The sequence below is a fragment of the Typopeltis vanoorti genome, chromosome 21 (assembly GCF_054136105.1).
Source record: "Typopeltis vanoorti isolate ZY-2024b chromosome 21, IOZ_Tvanoo_1.0, whole genome shotgun sequence".
NCBI lineage: Eukaryota > Metazoa > Arthropoda > Arachnida > Uropygi > Thelyphonidae > Typopeltis > Typopeltis vanoorti.
In genome coordinates this window covers 39640221-39664658 of record NC_143569.1, presented here as the reverse complement: position 1 = coordinate 39664658, position 24438 = coordinate 39640221, and the positions used below count along the sequence as shown (strand labels likewise).

Here is a 24438-nt window from a genome sequence, read left to right as displayed (position 1 = left end):
GAGAAGGAAGATAGGAGGAAGCAAGTACCTAAAGATGATAGGGTGGCTTTATATGGTGATTCAATCATTAAAGGTGTGATAAATAATAAGTTATATAAGATATGATTTCCAGGTGGTACACTAAATGAATATCTGATGCTTTACATGGAATGAATGGGTATCAGAATTCGTGATAGTGGTGGACACAAACAACTTGGACAGTGAGACTAAAACTGTGGAAAGGGACATGAAGAAGTTGTTAAAAGAGATAAAGGATAATAGTGTCATTGGGAAAGTGATTAGTTTGTTGTTCAGATATGACAATAGTGAATTGAAAAGGAGAACAGTGATACTGAAGAACAAGATGGCTGAATTGTGTAAGACAAAGAGTGTTCAATTTGTGAAAGTAAGGAGTGATTTTGAAGGGAAGTTAATGGTTCAAAACTGATGAATTGCATCTGAATGAGTTTGGTTTTGGATATTTGGAGCAACTGTTGTTTACTAAGTGCACAGAATTCATACAAAATTAGTATCACTAAGGGTCAGAGAGAGGCTGAGAAGCAGGTTGTGGAAGAATAATAAGAAGATGGACACAGAGGTGAAAAAATGATTATGGTAGGTCAGAGTCATGTAGCCCAAAAAAGATGGGGAAGATAAAGATATGAATAAAAATCAGGATCAGAGAAATAGATGACCTGACTGGAGAGAGAGATGCAGTATAGCAGGGAGAGTACAGAGTGATGGTGTCGGTAGGATGGTTTCAAAGAGTAGGGAATTGTTATGCTTGTATACTAATGTAAGGAGTATCAGAAATAAAGGAGCTTAGTTTGCAGCACTGATCAAGTAAGTATGGCCAAAGATAATTATCTTTGGCCATACTTACTTGATAAGTGATGAGTGACATTTGGTTGTTTGAGGATGATATATTGTCAGGACTAGAAATGGTAGAGTATAGCATTTTCTGAAAGGATAATAAGGTGAAGAAAGGAGGGGAAGTACTGTTTATGACAACAGAGGAATTGTGTCCTTCAAGAGTGGAAGTGAAAAATAGTAGTACGTGTGAAGATTTTAAAGCTATCCAGTGTGAATTTGAGATAATACACTAGTCTAACTAATAATTCCTTGGTCTTAAACAATAGAATATTGTTTAATGCCAAGGAATGTGGAGAACATTGATTGTGAAATGTTTAGACAAATTAGTTGGGCACATAGCAGGAAAGTGATCCTAATAGGAGATTTAATTATAGGAATGTGGACTGGAAAGAAGAGACAGAGTATGATAACAAGGAGAGTGAATATGTTGAATTTCTGTAGAATAACCATCTTAAGCAGCATGTGATGGAAGCAACATGAGGTTTTTGGGTGCTGGATTTGGTGATATACTCACAGAATGTGAATGAGGTATCCACACTGCCACCTGTTGGTGAGAATAATCAATAAGGTATTGGTTTGAAAGGTAGTTAACCAGGAAAAAGTTTTATCAAGAAGGATATGAGATGTGAAAATATAAGGTGGATGATTATGAGAAGTTCTGTAGTCAACTAGCAAGCATCAATATATTGGGTTTATAAGTTGTGCAAAAAAAAATATCTTGCTGATAGCATATGAGAAATGATAAGGCAGTATATGACACAAGCAATGCAGAACTGTTTACCAAGAGTTAAGTGAATATAGGAGTGAGATGGAGGAACAGTGCAGTCAAGCAAGCAGTATGGCAGAAAAAGTAGTTATGGAGAAGGTACAAGACAGTTTGTAGTGAACAGATGCATGAAAAATATAAATTGCAGGCCAGAAAAGTGACAAGCATGATTAAACAAGAAAAGTGGAATATTAGAGAAGACTGGCCAGTCAGATCAAAGATCATCAAAGGGAATTTTCTGCTATGTGGTAAGCAAGAGGGGGAAAAAAAATTAGGGCAGGTTGATGCTGGTGGACAGTTACGGTAGGAGTAACCATAGCAAATTATTTAATGAACATTTCATCAGTGTATAATATACTGGTGTGAATGATGCTGAGGCAAGTATTATGAGAATTAAAAGTGAAATAAACAGAGGTGTATCAAGTGCTGCTTGGGTTAGATGGTAATAAGGCTGTGGGAATGGATAACATACCACCGTTTACTTTTAAAGAATGTGCAAAGCAGTTAGATATGTCCTTGAGCTGGTTATTTAATGAAAGTCTTGCAGTGGGGAAGGTTCCTAAGGAGTGGAAAGAAGACAGAATAGTGCTTTACATGCTTAACTATGCTTTACAAGCATGGTTCTATGACAGAAGTTTCCAATCATAGACTGGTCTGGTGTTGTCAAAGTGTTAGAAAAATTGGTTGGTAACAGAATACAGGATTGGATTGATAGACATAAGAGCCTGTATGATGGTCAGCATGAGCTTGTAGAGGGATGGTGTTTTAGCAATTTGCTTACATTTTATGATAAGGTGAGTAATGCATTGGATAAGAAAGATTCATATAGAGTGATTTTCTTGCACTTGAATAAGGCATTTGATAGATTACCATATGATACCAGCAAAGCTTATGATGGTGGTGTATAAGCTTCAGCAAATGGGATTGGCTTTCTGAAAGATAACAGCAAGCGTATGATGGAGCAGTGTCTCAGAAAAGGAAGATGACCAGAGGTGACTTATTTGTTATTATATTAACTTATTTGTTAATGATATTTCATGTGGATTAAATGGGGATCTTCAAATGTTTACTGATGATGCAAAGTTAGGTAGATTATGAGGATTATTGTTGACATTAATTCTCTACAGGAAGATTTCAATAGACTTTTAGCTCGGACAGATGAGTGGGATCATAGTTTTAACCACCTTACCTGCCATAATGGATCAAATACGCATCCTCATATGCTTCGTATCCATCATATATTTCAATGTAATATCAATGGTATTACAATTCTAATATACACTTCACATCCATGATAACCTTGACGTCTATAGACGTCTTGGCCGGTAGCATGGTTAATATTAATAAATGCAAGAATTACACTTTGAATTACAGAGATGTAAGGCAATATATTGTATTGGTGGAGCTGTACTTCAGGAAGTGAATGAGAATTGGGATCTTGGGGTGATGTTAGACAGTGAACTAAAGTTCCAAGGGCACATTGCAAGTGTTGCAAAGACTGCACATCATATTGCTGCTATGATTTTGCACTCACATATGGTTGGTTAGGGATTTTTTTGTGATGTGGAAACACTAAAGAGGGTCCAAAGATGAATGACCAAAGTAATATCAGGATTCTGGAGTGCTGGTTATGCAGAGCAGTTGAGTGAAAATGGGTTACAGAGTCTGTAAGCTAGTTAAGGGATTCTACTAGGTTAATATAGAAGGAATTATATAAAGGTGGACATTAAGATGAGAAGAACAAGAGGTCATCCTTGGAAGTTGTATAAAGATGGGGTGAAGAAGAGTGTGTGAGGAGTAGATTTTTTTTATGTGGAGAGTTGTTGGTTAGTGGAATGAATTGCCAGAGTGCATTGTCAATGCAGGGAGTGTAAATAACTTAAAAGTTCATCATGATAGATATGCTGATATTGAGTTGGCCTCCCACAGTGAGTCTACTGACTCTGTGGAGGTTACTGTAATAATAATAATATCAGAAACATTTTAGCTAAAGAGATTTTATAGGGTTATGCAGAAGAAAGTTTGCAGCACCTGACAAGATGGAAAGGGAATGAGTGTCACTCCCTGGAACTTCTATTAGAGAATTGTCATAAGGGATGCATGAATTAGATATTTTGCTAAGATGAGTTATCAGAGGTGGGTTGTGTGTGTGTGCTATATCTCTGAATGAATTGGAATGGTATGATAATCAGTTGTGCGAATAATAGTTTCTCTGAGTCCTGTGATCAGTTTGTAGACTTTGTGGAGATATCCAAATAATAATATAAAATCAAGTATATTATTTCTGGGAAACTCCCATGTTACTCCTCTTTATAAACTATTATGATTACAGCTATTTTGCCTGCTTCAGTTTAGGAGTACCCCTGTTTTAAATGTCATTGGCTATTTACTCATGGATTTCTTAGGGCATTATGAGTGTAGATGTACTAAAAAGTATATGTAGCCTAAGGAATAGAAAATTGCACATACCTTTTTCTGGGTGTTGTGGCTTTTCCTCAGTCTGCGATGTCGAAAACTGCAGAGTGTGTGGGTGGGGGGGGGGGGTAGGCAGTATGGTAGAATAAGTTAGAAAAACCCGGGTTTTTTTCGTAACATATAGAAACATATACTTTTATATAGGGTGGGGAAAAAATGAAAGGGTAAATTTTTTTAAAATAGGGAGGGGGAAGGTGGTTGACGGGGTGTGGACCGTTTCGACTATTCGTGGTCGTCATCTGAACACATTGGGAAAGTGGAAGCTATGTCAGGTCGGGTGAGTGCTTCTGCTTTAGAGGTGTTTGTGTTGTCTCCTGTTGGTCGGGGTTGTGACCTCAATTTTATGTTGTGAAGCTTCCAAACCTCAGAGATTATGTAGGGCCTGTGTACGTTGATAGAGTTCACGTCACACTTTATAGCTATTGTTTCCGATATTCTGAGCATTGTTTCGTTGTCTTGTCTGTCTATTATGATGGCCTTGTCTATCTGCGGGGTGTATTTCCTAAACGGAAATAGCTGTTCACGCCCTTGAACAAAAACACACCCCGCAGATAGACAAGGCCATCATAATAGACAGACAAGACAACGAAACAATGCTCAGAATATCGGAAACAATAGCTATAAAGTGTGACGCGAACTCTATCAACGTACACAGGCCCTACATAATCTCCGAGGTTTGGAAGCTTAACAACATAAAATTGAGGTCACAACCCCGACCAATAGGAGACAACACAAACACCTCTAAAGCAGAAGCACTCACCCGACCTGACATAGCTTCCACTTTCCCAATGTGTTCAGATGACGACCACGAATAGTCGAAACGGTCCACACCCCGTCAACCACCTTTCCCCTTCCCCCTCCCTATTTTTAAAAAATTTACCCTTTCATTTTTTCCCCACCCTATATAAAAGTATATGTTTCTATATGTTACGAAAAAAACCCGGGTTTTTCTAACTTATTCTACCATACTGCCTACCCCCCCCCACCCACACACTCTGCAGTTTTCGACATCGCAGACTGAGGAAAAGCCACAACACCCAGAAAAAGGTATGTGCAATTTTCTATTCCTTAGGCTACATATACTTTTTAGTACATCTACACTCATAATGCCCTAAGAAATCCATGAGTAAATAGCCAATGACATTTAAAACAGGGGTACTCCTAAACTGAAGCAGGCAAAATAGCTGTAATCATAATAATATAAAATCAAGATTTTTAAAACTTTGCAAGCATTTCGTTTTGATAATATGCATTAGATTACTCACATAAGTATATTATGTATGTTCACTAAGTACATTATCACATTATTATGATAATATTATTATTATCACTTTGCACTATCAATATTATTATCATTATTTAAAAAAATAATGTGAAGTGTTACAAGAACTGTCTGCAGTTTGGACATTTTGTCTATATCTAAGGAAAAGGCATTTTAGGCTTGAGCCAAGTAGGAGACCGAGGCTATGAACTGTTTGTGTCTAAAGAATAATAATGTTATACTGTTAAGACCTAATTGAATGTTAACTAAAATTTTAGGGGAGGATTAAGTCTAAAATATAAGAAGGAGCATTGCCTCAAGAAATCCATGTCAGAGTGACTGAATTGACTTGTATATACAGGGTGTTCGGGATAAATTTGACAGTTTCGTAAGGAAAAAGAAAATCTTCTTTGTATCTATTAAATTTAATGAATTGACAAAAAAACATTACAGGCAGAGTTAATTACAATACTATCAACAAGATTTACTCAAAATAACCACCATTAGCATCGATCACAGCTTCAATTCTGCTTCGGAACCTCGAACAAGCTGATGCTACAGTCTCCCTGGGAAGGGCCGCAAAAACTGTTTTAATTTTATCCATTAACTGGGCTTTTGTATTACTGGAAGTGCGATTGGTGTCTTTTTCAACTGCGCCCCATACAAAATAATCCATGGGGTTAAGGTCTGGGGAGTTTGGAGGCCAAACATTTGGACTGGTGAAGTCGTAGAAATTTTCAGACAACCATTTTTGACTTTTCCCAGAGGTGTGGCAAGGGGCCGAATCCTGCTGCCATACATACGGCCTACCGTTGGCTACCCTTGTTATCCAGGGCTTGACTACAGTTAGCAACTCCACGAACAAAGCCCGAATTCCAATGCTAGGGTTCTTCAACACCTGTTCCTGCAGATTTGCGAGGAATTCTGCTGTACGAACGCAATCAGATCGTCTGCTACGGATCTTTCTTCTTGCTACATCCTCGTAGTCACCATTGCAAGTCTCTAGTTCATGCCTGATTGTTTTTACTGTATTCAGGGAGCATTGGGCAGCAGTCGTAATATCCTTATTTTGATGGCGGGCACGAATCATCATGATACAAGTTATTCTCTTCCACGATTCAGGTGGGTTCCAGCTATCCATCCTTTCTGACATCTTGTATATGAATGAAGAAGGGTCCAAACTTTTAAATGAAGAGAAGTGTGTGTTAATACATGTAACTTACGGAAAAATATAATTAATTATAAATATGTCAAATTTATCCCGAACACCCTGTATATGTAATTAGCATGTGTGATGGTAGATTGGTTATTTAGTATATGTTATCAGAGTCTGAGGATAGTTATAGATATATATAAGTGAAGGAATTTGTGTCAGTATAGAGGATTACAGTGTAGAGATTTTGGATGTGTTAAATTAAGAAAAGGGGGAGAACCCAGACTCTTTTAATTTAAGGATTAACTAACTTGTAACATTATGTTTTGTGCTAAAATAAACGTATTTCTTTATGTGTAATCAAAATGTCCAAACTGCAGACAGTTCTTGTAACACTTCATGGAAATGGGCTGTGTTCTTAAAGACCAGTTCTCCTTACTCCATGGTTACTCCGTGTTTGTCATGCTTTCTGAGGATTGAATTACTGCTTGGAAAATTATGAACCGTGCGTAAAAAGGGGAACCCACTAGTAATATAAGAAATGGGACCACGACTGCATACTTCATGATCCCTGCATTTTCTTTCTAAGTAATCTTGGTTAGTGTATCAGAATTTAGTTGCCGGCTGGCACAGTCATTAAATAAAATAAATTTGTCGGCAAACGAATTAACTGATAATACGTAAATTACAAAAATTTAATGATAACAAAAGATAAAGTTTAAGACAGGACAAATAAGAGATAAGACGCCAATAAGACCAACGCCACCTAGATATAACAGTATCCATTCCCATCTGCTCCAATTTGCGTAACAGTGTTTCATGGGGGTATCCTGTCAAAGGCCTTAGCAAAATCCAGAAGTACCACTGTGTAGCCAGTTCCTTTTTCCAACTCAGATGTCATTCTATTATAAAAAGTTAATAGATTGCTAAGGCAGGATCTATGTTTAACAAAACCATGTTGGCCTCTATAGAGTATCATATCCTGATCCACCTATTCTTGAATTTTGTCTTTAACCAACTTTTCCAATACTTTTACCACTACTCCTGAGATGGTCATTGGTCTGTAATTAACTACCACAGTTTTAGAGCCACCTTTATGCAAATGAACCACTTTGCCTAACTTCCACTCCTAGGGACCATACCAGAGTTCAAACTTAAGTTAAATATCCAAGTAAGAGGGGTTGACAATTCCTTTGCACATTCACACAATACCCAAGCTGATATTCCATATAGCTGATATATCAGAGACTTTTCAGATATATATATATAAGAAAAAAGATATTTGATAGGTTGGTGTGCTTTTTCTTCTTCTGGTCAACAGCTACAGTGAAGAAATTTTTGAAAGCATAAAAGAGCTGGAAAAAGTAAAAATAGGAAGAAGAATATAAATAACCTTCATTATGAAGATGAAGATTACTTACTTGCTGAGAGAAAGACTTGTAAAATATATACAAAATATACAAAAATATACAAGTCTTCCTCTCAGCAACTAAAATAAATACACATAAATAAACAAATATAGCCTCACATTAAATTTAAAAAACAATTATGGTAGAATGTGGAGGAAAAATATACCCTAAATTTAAAACTCCAAAGGAAAAAATCAAATTATATAACTCCAAAGAAAAAAATCAAATTATATAAGAAGTCAAATGTTATGCTTATTTAAGGCATTTAATTACAGATGGAAAATGAAAAAGAGAAAGAGAGAGACTGGGAGAGGAATGAAAATTGCAAAATCAACATTTAATAGAATGAAAAACATAATAAAAAAAAAGAATGAGTAAATACTTCATTTGGTTGACATTTCTCTCTAGTGCAGAAACCTGGACAACAAACACAGAACATATTTAAAGGGTGGTTAAAACTCCAAGACAGATGGATGGTATCAACCCTTTAAATAGCTTTCTTGTTTAGAGGAAGATATGTAGTAAGAATGATAAAAGCAATACAATTGTAGTAGAAGTTGAAAAACAGAGTATAATTAAATGGTAAGGTGGTGAGTGGCATTGATGGCAAACAAGCATGTACGGATTGGCAATACAATCGAGAGAGTGAATGAGAGTGAAAAAAATACCGCAAGATTTGAAAGGCAAGTTGTTCAAGATGAGGCAAGAGATGAAACGAATGCAGAGTGAAATGTAGAGAATTGGAGATATATATGGGAGAGTGAAGGAGAAGACGAAAGCAAATGATGTCAATATGAAAGAGGTAAAGAAAAAAACCTGCAAGTGGTGTTGTATGGGATTCTACTAGTAGACTTGTGGTAAGCAAGAAGATGAACAAGATTTGTTTCCCTCAAGATAAAATAATAGAGTGATTGACATTGGATATGAGGAGTAAGTGAGCAAAAAAGTTGGTAGTAGTAATAGGGACAAATGACTTGATTATATTGATTGAGAAAATGGTATAAGAACAACTGCTGCAGAGGATACAGTTGAGATATTTAAAGAGCAGTTCATACGGTTTTTCATTCTTACGAATGTGACATCATGGAAAGTTTAAGAGCAGTTGATGATGGGAAGGAGAGACTGACTGTAAGTGAACAAGAGGTGTATGGAGAATTGAGCAAACTTGATGTCAACAAGGCTATAGGACTTGATCATATATCACCACGTATTCTGAAGGAATGTGCCAGGGAGTTGGCATCTGCCTTTAATATATTCTTTTAATGTGAGACTTGCACTGATTCAATTAATGCAACCATTTCATTTGCCTTATTTGTTACACTTCTTGCATTTGTATACAAACATCTCAACTCATTCCACTCACCATACAAAGAACCTACTCCCCACTCCTCTGCTCACACCCTCCTTATACAGTTGCCAGCAATGGCCTCTTATTCTACTTCCTTCTCCCATTCTATGAAAAATCTCTTCCATGTCAACTTGACTTCTCTGCTCACACCCTCCTTATACAGTTGCCAGCAATGGCCTCTTATTCTACTTCCCTCTCCCATTCTATGAAAAATTTCTTCCATGTCAACTTGACAACAACTCCTGACTAGCTTATATGTCTCAATCATATCAGCCCTCTTTTTCCTATTCACTAGGCTTTGCAACTTATACTCTTTCAATTTGTCCTTGTCCATATTCCAAAGACCACTGACCACCTTTGTGAATCTTCTCTGGACATTTTCCAACAGATCCTCGTCACCGTTAAAAAACCCGGCAACCAAATCTGTGCACAATAATCCATATGAGGCCCCTGATCAAGACCTTATATAATGGCATCATAACCTCTTCATTTTTGCATATCAGGGTGCTCGACATCATTGCCTTATCCCAATGTGACTTCTTCACAACTTGTGCAATGTGGCCCTTGAATTTCAGGTCCTTGTCCACCACCACCACTCCTACATCTGTCACCTCCTCTACTTCCTTTAAAGATTCCTCACAATGTGTATACTTGGCATTCCATCGTTGCTTACCAAATCTCAAAACCTTAAACTTTGCAACATTAAAATGACAGTTCCACTTACCTGCCCATTCATGTAATCTATTCAAGTCCTCCCTTAAGGACATAGCTTCTGCTTGACTCTGCATTGCTCTTCCCAATTTTGCATCACCTGCACATCACTAGTTAAACTCATCTCAATATCATTAACATACAAACTGAACAAGAATGGTCCTAAATCTGACCCCTACAATACATTACTAGTGACCTTCTTCTTTCAGGATACTGCACCTCCATATACAACATTCTAATACCTATCTGATAGCCAGTCACTGATCCAACTCAGAAGTCTGTTATTCAGTCCCATCTGTTTCAATTCATTTAACAGCTTGTCATGTGGCAGTCTATCAAAAGCTTTTGTAAAATCCAAGTACACTACTAGATATGCATCTCCCCTGTCCAAGGTATTTGTCACCTTGTTAAACTACATAAGTAAGTTAGTAAAACATGATCTCCCTATAACAAACTCATGCTGATAACCACAGAGAATACTGCTGTTATCCTACTTCTCACTAATCTCTCCAGTACCATCACACCACAACTCCAGATCTACAGATTGGCCTATAATTTGAAGCTACAGTCTTATCACCAACTTTATGCAGTGGAATAATATTACCCTCTTTCCACTCCCTTGGAACTTCTGCTGTTGTAAGACTCTTATTAAGTTGTTTCAGATAATTATCTCTTTAATAATTGCAAAAGACCATTTCCTTCCTGTCATATGTCCTTTCCTTCAATCTCTGTCCTTGCAGTTGAAGTCAGGAATGACATAATAATTACTCATTCAGCATTTGTTGACATAACTTTCCAATGCATGCCACCTACATCCTTCTTTGCAACTCCTGGTCTATGGCATCAATAACTATAAAGTAATCATAAAGTGGTACAACTGGAAGTTGGAATTTATATCAATTGTTTCAAAATCATTATAATAATTCCTTACACCACTAGGTGTCACCATCATATTATTACAAGTTCTTATTATAAGCTGAGTTCACTGTGACAAGTACAGGTTTGTTCTTAGTGTAGCTTTGTTCACTGTGGAAGTGAAAGGTCTTTTTTCAGTCGCAACAAGTTTTCATTTAAGAAAGTTATTTCACTAATCATTCTTATGCACATGTTGCCGAGGAATTTCATGAGAAATATCTGGGTATAGCAGTACCTTAGAAGTCGACAATAATGAGATGAGTATTTTTGGGAAACTGAATCTGTTGCAGATATAAATCACTCCAGAAGACCCTCCATTTTGACTGATGATAAAATGGATGAGGTAAAGAGAATACTGCAGCTGTCCCCACTTCCAACACATGTCATAATGAGGTTACTATTCTTCTTTTGTTTTAAAGGTCTGATTATAACCTCTATTTGTAGCTGCTTCATTTTTCATATACTTGTAATTAACCTCAAAACAGATATGCATTATTCCTGGGTTGTGCGACTTTACGATCGTCCTGTATATATTTTATTATTATCGTTATTATTATTACGTGACACCTTCAAGGAGTCAAAAGAGTCATCAAGGGAGGGCATCTGCCCCATCCATCTCCACCACTTGGTACACCAACTACAGCAAACTGCCACCACCATCTCAACCTACATAAACGCTATCTACTGCCCACTAACATATTTTTTTTATCTGTAAATTGCATGTGTTCTTAAGGCCAATTTGTCTGTATGTAGAGTGAAAAACCCGAGTTTCCATGAGGGGGAAAACCCTGCTACCTTCATATGAGATCGGCTAACTCACCTTCAATTGAAATAAACCTATATACAGATTCCTCTCATTATAACAAGAATTGAACTTAGGCCTTTTCCAAATGAAAGGTGCTAAAAACTTCTCTAGTCGGTGACTAGAATTGAATTTAGGTCTTTCTTCAGGCAGCATACCGCTCTGAATATGCATGGTATTTCCAGTGCACTTTTATCAAGATAGATTGTCTCAGAGCACTGAGGCTATCTAGTGTGCTCAGAGCACCTTACATCCTACCTTTCTGTTGAACTGCTTTTCTTGATTACAATTCATCTACTATCATCAGCAATAACATCCTCCATTCTTCTCTCTCTCTCTCTTTCTTCTCTTTGAAAATACAGTACTCTTTACATTCTATCCCTGTAACAATATCTTCCTCCATCAACTAGGTCTCACTAATACCAATAATTTTTGGACAAGTCAAATTTACATCAATGCCCAAAATTCCTCATTCTTGTTCCTTATTCTGCTGGCATTTGTATACATGAATTGCAATATTCTTTTAGGCTAAAGATGCTCTTGTAATGATCATTTCATTCAAATTTAAGATCCAAGACTGAATTCAGTAATTTTTGCTCATTCCTGTTCTCAGGTTCACATGCCTCAAAGGCATCCCCATCCCTTTGAGGGCAGGCACGCACACACACACACACTTGACCATATTCCCCCCTTAAAACTTCCTTCTAGTATCACACTGAGAAACACTTTCCCAAGATACCTTATTCTGAATTCATCCAAGTACATTCCATAATCATGTATACCTTTTCAACCATCAGACTCACTGCACATGCACACTCTTCTCTACATTCCTCCTGCAATCTGCTCATTGATTCATGACCCCTTCATTTAGTTAATTCCTATCCTATCCCTAGCAAATGGCTTAGTGTCTTATCTTTCTTTCACTCTTCTTTTTCACTTCTTCAGTAAATCTTCATCCTCTCTCTCATTTCGTTTTTATCCCTTTCAAATCAGTCATACCTGCCAAAACAGCCAACAATTTGACCTTCCATCTTTGATTCTAACACTAACATCTTTAATCTTCACACCTCTTATTGTAGAATCGCTATAAATACTTTCTCCTTATCCCCCCCCCCTCCTCATCTTGCTTTTTTCATAAGCTTCCCACTCACTTCTCCTTTCCTTCTCTTCTCTATTGCACTGCTTGCCAAACATTTTTCTAATTGTGCAAATTAACACTTTGAACTGGGATTCTAAGCATGTTATTTCTCTCATTATAGCTGCCTCATTATTCTTCTGATCTTCCTTCATTTCTTTCATCTTATCATTTGTGTTTTGCTCAACAACACTCACTCACTCAACTGCATTCATATAAAATTCTCTACGACACTCACATTTTCCAGTTTCTTCTGCAATACTCACTTTCTACATCTTGCCTTTTATATGACCTATACTTCTGTAACTCACTTCCAAAATAATTCTGCCATACTCTATTCTCATTCTTATTTTCCATCCTCAAACCTTTCATGTTTGTTAATAATTGCATTTCACACAATGCATCTCAAAAAATCTGCCATAATAAATTCTTTGATCAGTGATGACCTGGCTGTCGTTATTCTATATTCATGCAATGTTCAATAATAAAGAATTTGCTACACAGTCATGCTCAGATAACACACTCATAAACTGCTACAAATTAATACAATATTTACAATTATTTCAGAAAAATCACTCATCATTCTGTATTATGCTAGTTGGCAACCTCTTTGCAAAGTGCACTCCAGCAGCATATTTCATTGGCAGAATATTAACAGAATTATTATATAAAACTCCTTCAATTCTGAGAAGTTGTTAAGTACTGTTTTTTCATGTCTAACATAATGTAATTTTTATTTTTCAAATTAGTTACAGAGGCCTAGAACTCAACTCGCTTTTGAACTTTTCAGCAGAATTACATGTCATCTGTAACATGATACACATATTCTTTAGTTTTATAAAATGCATTCATTTTATTAAATTTCTTAACTGTTGTAATAATTTCCAGTTTAATAATGATTGAGACCTCATCAAAATAACAGTGCATTAAATGACTTAACGTAATTGAATATTATTGTGCCATCATTTATTACAGGTACGCATCATAAACATTGCATTATTTGCACATGATAAATGATACTTATTTATCAAAGAGAATGATGTTCTCTTGTCAACATAAAACAAAACACCTTTCTAATTTTTCTTTTCAATTTTTGTTCCACACTATTAATTGGTATTAACCCTTAAGGTGTAATAAGGCAAAGGTTGTGCATGAGAGAGAAAGAGAGAGAGAGAGAGTTTCACGTATTTGATATGTTTTTAATACTTTTTTTTTCTCTTTTTTTATAAATAAATTGATATTCAATACAATAATAAGTTTAAATTTTCTTTGCTTCTCTACATCTGATCTTGTGAATTATTTACTAGAGAGGCATATACTGGTCATAAAATACATTAGATTCCAGACCACTGATAAGTTGAAACAACTGGATTTGGTCGCAGCATCAGGGGATTTCTACATAATCACCCTCTACAAACAGAGCCATTTTGTTCCTGATTAGAGAGGATAAAATCTACAATAAGAGGTGTGAAGATTAAAGATGTTAGTGTTAGAATGGAAAGATGGAAGGTTAAATTGTTTCAGCAGAGTATTCAATTAATGGGGAAATTTTGAAGCAGGTGGAAGAGATAAGAGATCTGGAAGTTATGGTGGACAGACTTGAGTTTCGGAATCACATTGCTAAAATCATAAGAACATTGCAATGGATTATGGCAATGATGAAGAAGACCTTGACACGGCATGCAGAAGCAAAGTAGTTATGTTCTCTTGTATAAGACCTTGATCAGGACATATATGGACTACTGTGTGCAGATTTGGTTATATGGTTTTTTTTTGGGGGGGGGGATGAAGATATGCTCGAGAGGGTCCAGAGAAGATTCAGCAAGTCAGTGTCAGGTCTATGTATGACACTATGACCTCATGTGAGATATGAGGTGAGATTGAGGGAATGCAACTTGCTGAACCTTGTGAATAGAAAAAAAGAGAGGGAATATGATTGAGACATATGAGAAGGTGGTGAAAAGGTGTTACCAGATTAATGTGGAGGAAATGTTTCATAGAGTGAAGGGAGACAAGAGTAGAGCAATGGTAGACAAGGGTTGAACAATCCTCGTTCTCTTTCTCACCCTCCTTATTCAGCTTCCTTCTCTGGACTGCATTGCCTGAAAATGCAGTGAGTGCATAAACTGTGAATGAGTTTAAGGTATAGTTTCATGATCTATTTTCATGAGAGTGTAGACCTCCTGGAATGAGTCTTTTAACTCCATGGGATGTTAGTAATAATAATAATTTCAGCCTACATGCTATGAGAATGTACAAGAGTTTAGCAAGCCCTTGAAAGTCTGAAGAGGAAAGAGTGTAAAAAGGGGAAAATACATAAAGAAAGTACTAAAACAGAGGGAGTAAATCAGAGACTGATTAATATCTCAGGCATGGTGATCAAGATATTGGAAAAATTGTTTAGGGACTGAATTTTGGATTGTGATACTCTATGAAGCAAAGAACATCACTTTGAAGGGAGAAAAAGTGGGTTGAGCCCTCCTAATGAGTGATTAGGTATATATATATATATATATATTTTATGACTGTAAATCCGTGTTTGTTCACGGGGCCAGTTTATCTGTTCTGAGGGACAAAAAAACGGACTTTCTGGGAGAAAAAAAAAACACTTCTACCTATATTAGACTACCCAACTCACCTTCAGTCAAAAGAGCTCAGATCATTGATGACATAGATGGGAATCGAACTCAGGTATATCTGACAAATCGCTTCGTCAATACTGACTGACCTACAGAGGCTCTACTCACTCTTTATAATAAACGTCAGTAGATCAGAAAAAGGAAATGGCTGCTATACCAAGAAACTTCTGGGCTCTGCAAAGGAATTTAACAGGATACTATGCAGAATATGACATATGATATAAGTAGGTAGCAGATAGATGACTAACAGACAGATATTAAAGAGAACATATCAGGTTAGTCAACTGGATTCAGGATTGGCTGTCTGATAGGTATCAGAGAGTTGTGTATGGTGGGGCAATATCAGGGAGGCAGAAGGTTACAGGTGGGGTCCCACAGGGCTCAGTACTGGGACCTGTATTGTTTAACCTTTATATCAATGACATTGTCAATGGATTGCAAGGGGATATTCAGTTGTTTGCAGATGATGTGAAGCTGGGCAGGGTTATTAGTACAAAATTAATAATGGAAAAAACTCACATACAAAGATTATTTAATAGTATAATTTTTGCCTGTGTGTCACAGGCATCTTCAGTACATTAAGCTCAAATTAAACAATAACTGACAATTCCAAAAAGTGCCACCTAAGTAGCTGGTGTAAGATAACTAAAAAGGTCAATAACTTTCCTAAAAATAAAAAAAAATAAAATAAAAAAAAATAAAAATAAAAAAAATTAAAAAAATAATAATAAAAAAAAAGAAAAAAATCAATACAATAAAAAGTTAGGAAAGATTAGCTCATTTGTAAAGTACTATCTCCCATAAAGGGGATAGACGTAAACCGTCGGATCTGTTTAAGTTAGAAGAATGAAGTAGAGTTTCACATGTTTCTTTATAAAGGCGTTCCATGAGAAACTGACTTTTGTGAAGAACTCTTGTCTTTCTCCAATGAACTCTGTGTCTAGTGAAGATGGCATGTTCTGCAAGTCCAGACTTTTCAAAGTATCAATATAAGATTGGTGTTCTTCTAGCCGAATAGAGGCAGATCTTCCCGTTTGTCCGAAATAAGATAATCCACAAGAGCATGGAATCTGGTAGACACCTGGATGATTAAGATGTGGAAGCTTGTCCTTAGGAGAAGTGAGAAAGGTGGAGATTTTTCTAAATGGATGAAAGGCAACAAAAATATTCAATGGTTTTAAAACTTTTGCTATACATTCACTGATGCCTTGTACATAAGGGATAGTAATGCGCGCTATTTCTTCTGTGTTTGAAGAGGAAGACATATTAAAACTACTCCAAGTTCTTTTAATGAAGCAATTCTTATAACCATTAGATAGAAAGGAAGAAGTTATATATTGTAGTTCTTTCTGTAAAAGATCGTCTGAAGAACAAAAGGAGTGGGCCCGATGAACCAGTGTTTTAATAGTTCCTGCCTTTTGACTGGAATGGTGACGAGATTCTGCATAGATATAATGGCCTGTATGAGTCTTCTTTCTTTTTATTTATTTTTTTATTTTTAGGAAAGTTATTGACCTTTTTAGTTATCTTACACCAGCTACTTAGGTGGCACTTTTTGGAATTGTCAGTTATTGTTTAATTTGAGCTTAATGTACTGAAGATGCCTGTGACACACAGGCGAAAATTATACTATTAAATAATCTTTGTATGTGAGTTTTTTCCATTATTAATTTTGTATCGATATGTCTACTCATGGTATACCTCTTTTAAAACTTAGGGTTATTAGTAATAGTGCAGATGTGGCAGCCTTGCAAGAGGATTTGAATAAACTAGACAGATGGGCAATTGAATGGTAGTGTCAGATTAATGCAGCAAAATGTAAAGTCTTGAAGTTTGGGATACATCAATGGGAGGCTGCATACTCGATTGGAGGAAGTAGGGGAGACAAGAGATCTGGGTGGGGGATGATGACTGATAGAAAACTGAAATTCAGGGAGCATATTGCAAAGGTGGTGAAGTGACCCAGAGGATTGCTGCAATACTGAGAAGGACAGTGACCTGCAGAAATAAAAGATTTATCATTCTGGTGTACAAAACCCTGATCAGACCACACTTAGACTATTGTTCTCAAATTTGGTCCCAAGGATTTGAAGGGAATAAATTAACTGCGGAAAGGGTACAGAGGCAAGTAAAGATGGTTTCAGGACTGTACAACATTAGTTATGAGGATCGGCAGAGGGAATGTGAACTGCAGAGTTGGGTAGATAGAAGAAGGAGAGGTGATATCATCAAGACTTTTAAACTGTTGAGAGTCAGTTACAGGGTTGACACTGGGGAGTTCTTTCGCTTGGTGGAACAGTGGGAAGGAGCGATGACAAGGGGCCATCCCTGTAAGTTATGAAAGGAAGCTGTGAGCAAGAGGGTGAGGAGTGGTTTCTTTGCATGGAGGGTGGCTGAACAGTGAAATGCATTGCCTGATAGAGTGGTGAGAGCAAGAACGGTCAATGAGTTCAATTAGTGGTATGATAGACTTTGTGTTTACTAGGAAGGCCCTTCACACGATGAGTCTCTTGACTCTATGGAGGCCTGAATAATAATATTATTTATTATAATAATAATAAATAATAAATTAAATTAAATTAAATAATAATAAATAATGAGATTATAATGAAAGAGAAGCCTGGAAAATGTGAATGATGCAGTGTGCCACAGAACTATGTAATGGGTCACTGATATTTAATTTGTATGTTAATGATATAGGAAATGATCTGAGGAGGAATATTCAGTTGTTGGTTGATGATACAAAACGGAAGAGGACAATACTTGAAAAAGATGTACAAGTGATCCTGCAGGGTGATTTCATTTGTGTGTGTGTGTGTGTGTGTGTGTAAAGGATAATGGTTACTATTTTTATCAGATGTGAATTGGTAAACAGGATTCAGAAGCATGTAATCAGAAGATAGTTACAGGTTTGTTAAAGGTCTTGGTTGATAGAATAAACTGAGAATTTGATTGAAATATATTTACTAAGGAGATTTTCTTAGACAGATGTAGAGAAAAATTTTTAGTAGATGGGGAGAGGGGTATCTCTGAAAATTGAGTAATAGGCTTGGAATAGATATTTTTTACTCATGAAATCATGACTAAATGTAATGAGTTATCAGACAGAATAATAAGTATGCTATCAGTGAATGAGTTAGAGTAGAAATATGATTATCATTATTTAGTCTGGGTGTAGTTTTCCCACAATAATTTCTGAATCTCCTTGAAGATCACTGATTAATAATAATAGAAATAAAATATGTTTTTAAGCATGATACAACTGCTTCCAGATCTGTGAGACTTGGTGCAACTAAAATGCAAAGAATTTATTTTGTAAACATAAATGTTAATGCCAAGTCTAACAGATTTTATCAGTAAATATTTAAATAACGAAAACACATTCTGTAGCAATTTTCTAAGTATTGATACTAAATTCCAAAAGAGGAGGTTACAGAAGTATACAACTGGAATCTGCATCATTGAAAAATAATGAGAAAATTCTGCTTGTTTTGTTACTGAATTTATAATCAGATGGTAAAAAGAAATTAGCACCACTTACACTAACACATAACAGGCTACTGTTTGCTAGTACTAGCACTGCTATGAAACGTTTGAAGTATATGTTCTGTGTTATATCATATATAAAAGCTCGAAACCTATGGCTATCTGGACGAGGCGGAAGGTGCAATGGTTGAGCTATCTTCAGCCTTTTCTTCAGATCACACCACCTTCTCTGGTCTACTGTTAATAAAGCTGTACCCTTAAAGAATAGAACAGGATGGAATAATAAAAAAAAAACTATTATTTTAAATTTAGTAATGATAACTAATACATTATACTGCTATATATTACTGTATAATAATAATGGTTATTATTACTTTCATAAACTAATTCTTGGTGTTAACAATAATAAAAATTTCTTTCTGCTTCATACATGGATTTATGTCCAATAAATAGTCAAGTGCAGGGATCAGCAATCTTTTTCTTGGTTGTTGTTGTTGGTGGGGGAGGGGGATAGTAAATATTTTAGCCTTTACAGATCAAGAAGTAAAATCAAGGATATCATGTGGGTACTTATATATAAGAAAGAAAACAAAATTTACACATTTCTTATTAACAAACTATAGAACATAATTCTGTACAAAGAGATTTTAAGGAAATTAGTGAAAAGTATCTAATTCTTTTTTATTAAGCATAATTATGCTTAATTGGGGTTCAAAATTAGTGTTCCCATCATCAAGATTGATTGCAAATGCTTATCAAATAAGAGGATGATCTATAATGAGATTTTATGTATTCCATCTTTGAAAATAACTTTTCACACAGATAGACAGTGCCAGATATTGAAATGACTTCATGAGCAAAAGATTTAACTTTTGATCAAAATTCATAATTTCCAAACCTGCTTCAAAAAAAAAAAAAAAAACCTTTCAGAACTACTGTAGAATCTGAATATAAACAATATGTATCAATATTTATTATTATATTATTATTACTACAGGCTACTCCAGGGAGTCCTTAGACTCATCGAGGGAGGCCCTAAACATCATGTTCACACAACTGTTCAACATTCTCACAGTATCTATCATACCTTGCCTTGAACTCGCTCACTGTCATGGCACCCACAACAGACTCTGGCAGCTTATTCCACTCATTTACCACTCTAAAAGTAAAGAACCCAGCTCTAACACCCCTGCTAACCACACTCTTGCCCAGCTTCCATGGGTGTCCCCTAGTTCTCCCACCACCAGTCCTGATCTCAAAAATATCCTCTGAATTAATCCTATAGAATCCTTTTAGCAATTTGAATGTCTCAATCATATCTCCCCTTTTCCGCTTATCAACTAGTTTCTGCAACCCACAAATCTTCAACCTGTTCTCATATGGTTCATTCTATAGACCCGCTATCATCTTAGTCACTTGCCTCTGGATCCTCTCCACCTCCTCCCCATCAAGAAGGAACCGAGGTGACCAAATCTGGGCACAGTAGTCGAGATGAGGTCTTATCAGGGCTCGGTACAGAGGTACAATAACTTGCTTGTCTCTGCTTGTCAAGGTATTTTTCAACAACCAAGTGAGTTGATGAGCTGATTTAGCTACTTTCGCAATGTGCCCCCTAAACTTCATCTCCCTATCCACCAACAGTCCCAAGTCCCTGGCCTCATCAATCTCTTGGAGTACAGTTCCACCAATGTGGTATACTGCTGCTAATCTTTTCACTCCGAAATGCATAACCTTACATTTTGTCACATTAAATTGACATCCATTCTCCTTAGTCCAGAACTCCAATCGATCTAAGTCATCTTGCAAGACTTTGACATCTTCTGCATTCACTATCGCCCTACCCAACTTTGCATCATCAGCGAACAAATGAACTGTCCCACTTAGACCCTTCCCTATATCGTTAATGAACAGATTAAACAGCAGTGGTCCAAGAACAGAACTCTGTGGCACACCACTAGTCACAGGCCATCTTTTGGACTCTACTCCTGAATAAACTACTCTTTGATATCTCTCCATCAACCACCCAGTTATCCATCTCACCAACCCTATATCCATTCCCATATGTTGTAGTTTACGGATTAGAATTCCATGTGGTATCCTGTCAAACGCCTTTGCCAGGTCCAGCAGTATCACTGTAAACCCATTTCCCTTATCCAGTTCAGCTGTCACCTTGTTATAAAACTTGAGCAAGTTACTGAGGCATGATCTACCCTTCACAAAGCCATGCTATCCTCTGTACAGTATCTCATTTTCATCAATCCATTCCTGTATTTTTCCCTTGATTACTTTCTCCAAGACCTTGACAACAACTCCTGATATGCTGATCGGTCGGTAATTTGCAACCATAGTCTTGGATCCTCCTTTATGCAGTGAAACTATTTTCCCTTCTTTCCACGCCTTCGGGACTAAGCCAGACCCGAGACTCAGATTAAACAACATGGTCAAGGGCACTGATAATTCCTTAGCCGCTTCATGCAAGACCCGTGCTGGTATACCATCCAATCCCACAGATGTATTCACATTAAGGTTCTGTAATAGACTATTCACCTCCACTTCATTCATCACAATTCCCGTATAAACTAATGGTTCCTTCATTTTTTCAACATCACCACTTGGATGATATACTTTTGCAAAGTGCACGCTCAGTAACTCCACTATATCGACTGGTTCAGTGAACTCTTTACCATCGTCATTCCTTAAAATCATTTTGCCATGTACAGTTTTTTTCTTGCTTGCAGCATATTGAAAGAACTGTTTGGGATTCTCTTTTGCTTGCATAGCTAGTTTCCTTTCATAATTGGCTTTTGCTGTTTTTACCAAACTCGTTACCCTTCTGGCCTGCACTTTATACCGTTCGTGTGCCTGCAGGTCACCCCTTTCTTTAAATTCCCTCCATAGTTGTTTCTTTTTTTGCAGCTCAAGCTTAATGGTGTTATTCATCCATTTAACCCCTACTTGTTTCACTACACCTTAGGTATACAATCAGCCATAACCTCCTGTAAATGCTCTTTGACCACTTCCCATGCTCTATCGACGTTCAGCCCTTGCAGTTGTACATGCCATGGCACTGATCCAAGCAATCTCCTAAGCTTGTCATACTTGCCAGCACGGTAATTCCACATATACCCTGTCTTAATCACAAATTGCACACCTTTAGCCACCTCCCAGGTCAAGACCTTATGATCACTCTCACCAATAGGTGGCAACATGGTCATATTCATTACAGTCAAATTTTGAGATGCAATTACCAGGTCAAGCACTCTCACACCCCTAGTATTTTCAATTACATGCTGTTTCAGATAGTTATCCCTTAATAATTGAATAAAATCCATTTCCTTCCTCACATGTGTCCTCTCCTCCTTCCAATCAATGTTACCATAGTTGAAATCCCCCATAATAATTACCCTCCTTCCACTCATTTCATCAATTTGTTTATGCATACCATCTCCACCATCTATTCCATCACCTGGTCTAAAGCAGCACCCAACTGTATATTTTATTCTGCCAGTGTCAATCTCACACCAAATAGCCTCAAATGAGCTCCTTTCACTATCCTGCAATACTTCAATTCTCCTTGGCTGCAGTTCATCAGCTATCATCAATAACACCCTTCCCCCAATTTTATTCTCTCTGTCCCTCCTAAACATACTATAACCTACACATTCTATCCCACTAACTATATCATCTTCCGTCAGCCATGTTTCACTAATGCCAATAACCTGTGGCCAGGAAGAGCCAATCAAGGCCAAAAATTCTTCCTTTTTGTTCCTAATACTCCTGGCATTAGTATACATGAATTGCAGTGATCCCTTTGTCCCACCCCTATCTTGATGCGTTATTCTAAATGTCCCATTCCCATTTTTTGTCCTTAGTGCTGGCTCAGGTACATTATATACATTTTTACACTCAACTGTCTCACTGATGTCTGGATATCCACTTCACCCCCCTCCTTGGTAGTTCTAGTTTCCCTGGTTCTGCACATCCATTTTCACTTCATTCAGCAACACTTTTTCCAGTCTCCGCACACCAAGTCCATTCAAATGTAGTCCATCCATCTTGTATAAGTCCTTTCGCCCATCAAACTCATTCCACACGTCCACGAATTCCACACCACACCGTCCGCATAACCTGCGCATAATGTCATTTGCGATTATGGCCCTCCTTCTAAACTCCTCTCTGTCATACCGCAGCAACAGACTCACCATTCTAACTCTGTCACTCTTTTCTTTCGCTACCTTTAACAATACTTTCAAGTCCTCTCTCATAAAAAATTTATCACCTTTCAATTCATTCGTACCCGCCACAATTATTAATTCTTTCACCCTCTGTTTTTGCACTCTAATACTCTCACTTACATCCTTAAATTTCGCACCCGGTAAGTACGATTTAGTTACACTCCCATCTATTACTCCTCTTAATAACGAGTCACCATACAACACTCTTTCCTTCATTTCGGAAACTCTCCCACGCTGTTTATTTACATTATCCGAATTACTCTGGAAAGAGTTTTGCAGGTGCTCTAATTGCCGCTGCGCATTTTGTATCACTGCGCGCAACCTAGCGATCTCACTTCCTACAATTAATTCCTCATTTTTTTTATCATTCAAGCCATTTTCTCTTTCTGTATAATTGCTCTCACTCTTTCTTAGATCACCGCTCACATTGCCATCTTGTATACCGCAATTCCCTATCATGCCACTATTTTCACTCGCATTCTGGCTTTCTTCAACCATAACTGTCTCACAACCTGACACATACTTTGACTCCTCACTTTGCATAACACTTTCTACACATTCTCCCACCACTATCACTTTCAATCCAAACTCCCGCCTCATTCGGGACTGCACATTCCACACACATCACATTGGACAAATTCTCTCACGTTATAGTTTTTGAACAATGCCGTCGTATTTTTGGACTCGTATATTCACTGACATAATGAATTTAGTTTAATCCTTTATCCAAGTGTGAGCAAACAAAGTTTGCACCTGAAAGTATCTTCAGGACTGGGGTAAGGTAGTACAACACCAGGCAACTCATTGCAAAGGTGGAGCAAGCTAACATCACTCCTATCTCAGTATCTCCCATAATGCAAAACACATCTCCTTGCGGATATGTATAATGTTATGCATTAAGGAAAGGGCCACTACCCAGACTAGTTTTGACCTTTATTGAGGTCGAAACCTCAATAAATTAGATCTATATGTAGAGATGACCTTGCATTAGCAAGGTCATCTCTACCTATAGGAGTTGCCAAACGGTAGCTTGCTCCACCTTTGCAACGAGTTGCCTGGTGTTATACTACCTTACCCCAGTCCTAAAGATACTTTCAAGTGCAAACTTTGTTTGCTCACACTTGGATAAAGGATTAAACTAAATTCATTATAGTCTAACCAAGTGAAAAATAAACTTTCAAGATCTTTCTCTAAATCCAGAGTAATTTAATAAAAAGGTAGCATACCGTTTGGCAACTCCTATAGGTAGAG

At 37.0% G+C, this 24438-nt stretch overlaps 1 protein-coding gene across 1 annotated transcript in view; it reads right to left on the bottom strand.

Annotated features, from left to right (window-relative positions):
- Positions 1–24438, bottom strand: part of na (sodium leak channel non-selective protein na) — a 1005813-nt gene that overhangs the window by 289561 nt on the left and 691814 nt on the right. The window contains exon 30 of the mRNA XM_090411658.1: positions 19008–19208. Within this exon, the coding sequence (XP_090267784.1) occupies positions 19008–19208 (201 nt within the window). The remainder of the gene's footprint in view (positions 1–19007; positions 19209–24438) is intronic.